General features: G+C 40.8%; 1 protein-coding gene across 1 annotated transcript; it reads left to right on the top strand.

Moving 5' to 3' along the window:
• Window positions 1–239: 239 nt before the first annotated feature.
• Window positions 240–6,909, top strand: LOC149837549 (WEB family protein At5g55860-like). Its single transcript, XM_090007419.1, has 3 exons — window positions 240–714; window positions 3,900–4,102; window positions 4,939–6,909. Exons 2-3 carry the CDS (start codon window positions 3,932–3,934, stop codon window positions 6,751–6,753), a joined length of 1,986 nt encoding a protein of 661 aa, XP_089863545.1. The 5' UTR covers window positions 240–714; window positions 3,900–3,931; the 3' UTR covers window positions 6,754–6,909.
• The last annotated feature ends 452 nt before the right edge of the window (window positions 6,910–7,361 follow it).

Raw genomic sequence — 7,361 nt, 5'->3', positions numbered from 1 at the left:
AAAACTACACACTATCCTTGTAAATAAGTCCAAATCCAGGGGCGTGGTTTAGAACGCCAGGGGCGCCAGACACGACCGAGGCTCCTTGAATTAAAGAATGAATCTGATGGCACAACCGTGATATTTTAGAATTCCAGAGGTAAACATTTTCCAGTGACCGCGTTCCGTAGCTGGACATTTTCCCAAAGAGGGGGCCCTGAAACCGCTTCCGAACTTTCAAAACTTCCCCCGCTTCTCTCTCTCTCATTACAATACCTTCAATCTTGGACACGGGAAACCGCGACCGGAAAACCGCTCTCGCGTCACCGGAATCTTCCCGAGCGCCTTCCTGTTACGGCGTCTTCACGGAACCGTAACGGAAGCCCCGGTTTTTGCGAGTGCTGTCCGCTGTCTTCTTCCCTCTCCGTCCAGGGGGCTCCTCTTAGACGGAAGGGGGGGAGGGGGGGCTCCAAAGCGGGCGGAAGAGTCGGAGGGAGACGATCGAGCTGGTTTCCGGCCGTTTTTCCGCCGGTTGTTCGCCTGAGGAGGAGCCGGAGAGAGGCGTGGCTTGCGCGAAGCTCGCCAGTTCTTTGTCTTCCACTCGGTTTCTCGGGGTTCTCTTGGCCGTTCTCCAGGTTTTTGACGATTCGATCGGAACGGATGAACAGAGGGGAAAAGGAAGGATTTTGAGGTCCGGACGGCATTTTCCGGCTGGATTTCCGTTGATTTTTTAAGGTAAGGAGCGATTTTGGTTTCCTTTTGAACGGATTTTTTTGGATAATCGATCCTCAGGTTTCGTCATTCTTAATCATTCTGAGATTTTGATAATGCTAAAGTAAAATTTTGTGTTTTGCCTATTTTTTCATCCAATTCCGTAGCAAAGATTGCAATTTTGCGTGTCAATTTTCGCATTTCTGCATGACCATTTCTGGAATGCGGTGTATCTCGGGGCGTCGTGACGTCCAACCAGGGGTTCACGGGTTGAAATCAAACCCTGGAACTTCTCTCTTACTCTCGTCTTCCACCATCTCCATCCTGGCGTTGTTAATCGTGTTTATGAGTTATGAAGATGCCAAAGGTTGACTCCTAGCCTAGTTGTAATGTGTCTCGGTTGATGGAATTGGGGGATTTCAGGCTAATTTCCAAGACTTAATTCTGAGACTTGTCATGTTACGTTGATTGGTTACATGCCGACTTTGCATTTAGTTGATTATTGAGGTCGCAATTTCTTGCCTTTCTATGGGGCGTCCTTAAGCGAAATTTCTCCAGGAATTGAGTTTTGAAGAGAACAAATATTTATCATCGGAGTTCTTGTTTGACGATTGGGCCAACTATGTTTCTGAAGACGCATGAACTACTTATGGAGGGAGGTCAGGTGGAGCCGATTTAATGTGTTGACAATGTTGCCTGAATTGAACTTCATAAGACTTCTAAAGGAGAAAAGCATCTTTTTGATGGAACTGATCTGTTCTTGTGGAGATTATATAATCTAGGACCATGATGGAAACCATTCTCTGTCGTTTGGTTAGTGGTTACTTTGAGCAGATGATCTTGAAATCTGTTGAATCAGATTACGTTCAGTTTTGACTAGTGAGTTATGAGCATAGTCACCAATCTTATTCTTGGGATTTTCTCAGCTAGGTTTTTTCTCAAGAGTTTTTTCCAAGAAAATCTCAGATGTTTTAAAAATAAAAAAATGTAAAGAAAATCTTAAAAAGATAAGAAAGAAAAGGTTTTAGCGGTATTTTTCTTATGAAAATATAAAGAAACGGTCAGAAGAGCACTTAAAAATAAAAGAAATAAAAAATCAGAAAAGTATGTGCTTAAAACAAATAAAATATATATTTTTTAGAATATTGTGATATTATGGGATAACATTCGATGATATTTTGAAATTTTTATCTGCTGCTGCAAAACCCCCAATAATATCATGCTATTTCAAAATATTGGTGAATATGGTTATGAGTATTGTTTTCACCAATTTGAGTGAGGTTATTGGAAACTGTTCATCATCAATTCTCCACCATAGGCTTCAGTATTCAGACTGGAAAGTGTTCGTGGTTTTCTATGGTGGACCTCATGAAACTAAAATATCTCCTATAATTTACTCTGCAGCACTGAACCAATCACCTCAAAGCTATACAGTTTGATCCAACTGATTCCTCTCTCTCTGTGAGAAGCAGCTTCCTTCAAAATATGCTTCATATTTGCATGAGCCAAACTCTGACAAAAATAAGAGGTTCTTATGTGAGCTGGAAGAATCTGCTTGTTGACATGTCAACACCTACAAGAAAAGGCTTATTTATAAGCCACATTGATTATGAGGTATTTAATTGACAAGACAACACAATATCCTCCCCTACTGGTGCATAGACTCCCAAACTTTAATTGTTTCATGGGGAACAATAATGATCAATAGTTGGCAGAATCACGTGCCTTTTGGTAGTGACATGAAAATGTAATTAGGTTTCTTGCAAGCAGGACTTTAGAGGGTGGCCAATTCTTTGAGAGACAAGGTGGAGGTTTGCTACATTTGCATTTTTGACAGTAAAGGAATGAAAGATGGTGCAAGAAGATAAGAGATTAGTCATTATGACAATGCAGTCAAAGAGTCTTGACAAATATTTTTATGAGAGAAACATTGCAGACACATATAAGAAGCTTCAAGCGGGAAAAAAAATGTAGGAGGCGATTGATACAACCTCAAGTGAAGGATTTCTCATGAGAAACACTTGTTGCATCTGAGAAACATGATGTGTTCAGCTTTAAGAGGTCATAACTTCCTACTATGAGTCTTATGGCTTTTTGAGAAATTATCGACATTTTTTGTACCATGGGTACCTCTACAGCCTTCGTACTTGTGCTCTACCTGTGTCATACTTTTCGTACCATCATACCTGTACTAAATTCCTGTATCATGCCTTCTGTACCTGCACCTATGTCATACAGTGTACCCGCACCCATACTTAGGTGACATGAATGACATCTAAAATGAGTGCTCCCTTAAGGTTTCCCTGATTTGTATATTTCAACTCCCCAAAATCAGCTGCTGGTGTAATTCATTTTAGTTTTTGCTGTTGAAATTAGGACAGTGATATTGTAATTTAACAACAGTGTTCTGGAAGCTGACCTAAATTCGATATTTTAATTGGTTTCTTGCTTGTTCATATTGAAAGTTAACCCCTCTCCTTACTTTCAGCAATGTTTACATAGTGTTCGCTGTCACACTATTTTTGAAGAAGTTGCAATGTATTTTTCAATTGTGGGACCATGTGAAAGGAAATAACAAATGAATAGGAGATATCTATTTTGCTTGTCACTCGTATTAATGGTGATTGCTGAATGCAGAAAAGATCATGCTTTGACAAAGTGGAAGGATATCCAATGATTTTTGGAGTCGGACGTTTGCATAACCCAAATCATAGATCCAAGGATAGGATCTCCATGTGGGGCCACACTAAATCTAAGGGATTCAAAACATGATCTACATCCCTAAAAAAAAGTGAGGTCCCTTTTGTACTTGAGATCAGGCATCCTTGGCAGTTTTGTGTGTGTGCATGTGTTTTTTTCGTGTTGAGTTTTGGTTGGATGGGGTGGGAAGATAGGGGTGGTTTGTTGGTTGTTGGTTCTGTCTTTCTACTATTTTCAGATCTTTCGAGTTACTCAGATGCACTTTAGGGGACCCTTGTGCTAGTGTATGCATTGCTGACATCATTAAATCTGTATGATTTCAAAGTGATAACTGAAGGGAGACGTTCTTTGATGGCTGTTGTTTTCCAAGTCCATATAGTTTTGGAATTTTAAACATTTTAGCTCATTATTTTACCTTGATTCATCATTTGTTTATTTGTTCTGTCTTTGTTTCTTTTTGTTCTTCTTGGTAATTTTTTTTTATTCTCATGCTACAATTATGCTTGCAGAGCATAGTTACTTTCCAAATCCATAAAGGAGAATGTTTGTTAAAACATTCCAACATGCTACCACCAGTTCTAAAGCAGTGGTGGGAGAGATCGACACAAGTGCACCCTTCCAATCTGTTAAAGCTGCAGTCACCTTGTTTGGTGAAGGAACCTTCTCTGCAGAGAGACCTGCTCTGAAGAAGCCCAAGTCGCCTGATCTCGAGGTATTGTTTGAATTAAAGAATTCTGTTTGATCTTTTTAATTTATTTTAACTGTAACTTTTTTTCTCTGTCCTTATGATGAGGGTGAAGCTGACCTTTAGTCTTTGAGATTTAATGAAAGATCTATTCATCTTAATGGAAATGTTGAAACACTAGAAAAATTAGTTAGAAAATTCAAATAGTTGATGAGATGGTAAGAAGACCATAAATCTAATTACGTACACAGTGGTTCATCTCAGGCTCTGAAGGAACTTCAATCAAATAGCTTCCTAATATGGATATAAACTATAAATTAACTTGACTCTGATTGGCTTGAGCTGCTTGCATAAGGTTGGTTAAGTTTTTGGCTAGGGTCTTCATGTATTTTAATGGATAGTCATTGTTTGCTATCTTCTCAGCACACTTGTGGTTAATTGAATTCATTGAGGAATTAAAGATTGGCGAATTTGTGTAGAGCCTGCTTGCCAACTTCTCTGACATGGATGCCTATGCATTTAGATGCTGAGGTTTGGTATAATCATGTAATGCCTTTCTTCTGCTTGAAACTAAAAAATGCAGAACTTTTTCTGATAGATCTTCCTGCAATTTGTGTTTTTCTATTTCTTTTAAATGTACATTAAAAGCGATCCCCAATCAGATTGTATTTTGAAAAAACATATTGTTCACAATCAATATGGTAAAATTCGGAGGAGTCTATCTATGTCCTTTAAAAGATCAGGTAATCTTTAAAGTTACTCAAGTGTTTGTTGCATGCATAAATTTTGTTGATTAAACAATCTTGTTAGGAAGCCAAAAGGGCTGACTGACTTTGTATAATCTTTCTGGGTGTTGTGAGCAGAAAAGCGCTGCAAAGGAGACAGAGCTTCATTTGGCTGAGAAGGAACTGCACAAGTACAAGGAACAGCTAGAGAGTGCTAAAACAACAAAAGCCCGAGCGCTAAATGAGCTTGAGAGGGCACAAAAAACTGTCAACGATCTGACCTGCAAGCTCAATGGCATAAATGAATCCAAGGAAACTGCTATCAAGGCCACAGAAGCATCCAGGATTCAAGCCAAAGAACTTGAAGCTGCAAACTCTGGCAATCCAATGAGTAATGATGCTTCATGGCAAACCGAATTGATCAATGCACGGGAGAGCTATTCAAGTGCTATGGCTGAGCTTGATGGGGCCAAGCAAAAGCTGAGTAGGATGCGGCAGGATTTCTCTGCATCAATGGATGCTAAGGCTTCTGCTATTGTTCAAGCAACAGAGGCAGCACAAGCCATTGAAGCTAACACAGAGTATGCGCGTAAACTGACCAAGGAAATTGTTGCTGCTAACAACTCTCTTACTGATGTCAAGCATGCTTACATGCAAACCCTGCAGAAGCATGCTGCCATTGCAAGATCCCTTGAGGAAAACTCATCTAGACCAGCTGTACAACAAACCCAAACAAAACTTCAAGCACTGGAAAAGGAGATCCATGCTGAGGGTGCTGGAAATCTTGAGACCAAATTGACAGTGGCAATGGATGAAGTTAGAAGTACCCAGAAGCAGCTTGATTCAGTGAAAGCATCTCAGTTAAATTCATTAGCAAGTATAATTGCAGATCTCGGTGAAGCTAAAGGAACTCTCCATGGAGTTGCAGAAGAAGAACAAACTCAAAGAAATATACTGGAGTCTTTGAAGATGGAACTTGAGAATGTGAAGAAAGAACACCAAGAATTGAAGCTAAAAGAGGCAGAAGCTGAAAATATTGCTGGAGAACTGCAGTTCAAGCTTCAAAATGCAAAGGCTGAGCTCTCTCTGGCAATTGCTGCTGAAGCAGAAGTGAAAGGTGCATCCGATGAACTTTTGTCAACTATTAAGCAGCTGTCTTTAGAGTCGGAGGAAGCGAAGGCGGAGGCAGATAAAATGAGCCAAGAATCTGAAGAGATCAAGAGCGAGGCAGAAGCTACTAGAATAGCCCTTGAAGATTCAGAGAAGAGACTTGTGGTTGCACTAAGAGAGGTGGAAGAAGCTAAGGCAGCTGAAGGCAATGCTCTTGATCAGATCAAGTCATTGTCTGAAAAGATGGACGCTGCCCGTGCATCAACATCAGAACATGGCACCAACATCATGATATCAATAGAAGAATATGGTTCGTTGAACAGGAAGGTGAATGATGCAAACACTTTGGCTGGGATGAAAGTATCTGCTGCCATGGCACTAGTGGAAGCAGTTAGGGCGAGCGAGAAGGAGGCACTGCAGAAGCTGGAGTCAATCAGGAAGGAAATTGAAGAGATACAGGTTGCAACAGAGGAAGCTCTCAATAAGGCAGAGATTGCTGAGTCAGCAAAGAAGGCAGTAGACGGGGAACTGAAAAGATGGCGGAAACGTGAGCCGAAGAAGTGGGGCTCTGCTGAATTTGCTCCACGAGTGCCTATGGACCAAAAGGAGTATGATGTGGATAGGCTCTCGGATGTGGGGCCAGCCATTGCGGCAGTGAGAGCACGCTGGCCGGAAAAAGCTGCGAACAGCAGCCGAAAAATGGAGAGGTCATCAACATTGAAGAAGATAATGCTGCCTTTCTTGAGTGGTATTTTTCGCAGGAAGAAGAAACCTGTGGCCGTTGGGATGCCATCTTATCTTCCTGGTGGGAAGGTTGGTTTGCACATATTTTTGGGGGATTAAGTATTTACGGTTCCCTTGTTTATATGCATTTTGGTGGTGTGATATCTTGATATGTATCTGCTGGGTTTTGGGTGTAGAAAAAGCAATATTTTCATTTCTGTATAACAAATAGTTTTGTGTAATTGAGCTATACTAGAACCCCAAGGGTTTTGCCCACATGGTGTTAGGCTCGTGGATAAGGTTTCCCCCTACCCTGAGTTTGAGTCCCTGTGAGCGACTCCTGCAAGGTTAAGCAAGATTGGCTCCATTATCTCCTGGGATGTATGCATGTCACCTATGCTAGATGCCCTCTACACTGCATGCGCATCATGCCCACATCAACCATTGCCCGTTGTACCTAGCCAACAAGACAAACACTGCCAAACAAAAGCAACCTGGTGCCTGCCAATCTGTGTGGCCTACAAAGATGGGTTAGCATCATGTAAAACAAGTTCAAGATTTTTGAAAACTAAGATCACGAACTTTATGTTTAAAACATCCAAAGTTATCCTAGAAGTTGATTTACAAGGTGCAATGGAAAGAATGAATTTGAAAGTGTACATGGATTCCAAAAGAAGTGGACTGTTATGCAAGTTTTATGGATAGCTTCCTTATAATCACTTTATTCA

Source organism: Nuphar pumila, chromosome 5 (assembly GCF_984573655.1).
Source record: "Nuphar pumila chromosome 5, dmNupPumi1.hap1.1, whole genome shotgun sequence".
Taxonomy (NCBI): domain Eukaryota; kingdom Viridiplantae; phylum Streptophyta; class Magnoliopsida; order Nymphaeales; family Nymphaeaceae; genus Nuphar; species Nuphar pumila.
This window is presented reverse-complemented; position numbering and strand designations above follow the sequence as displayed.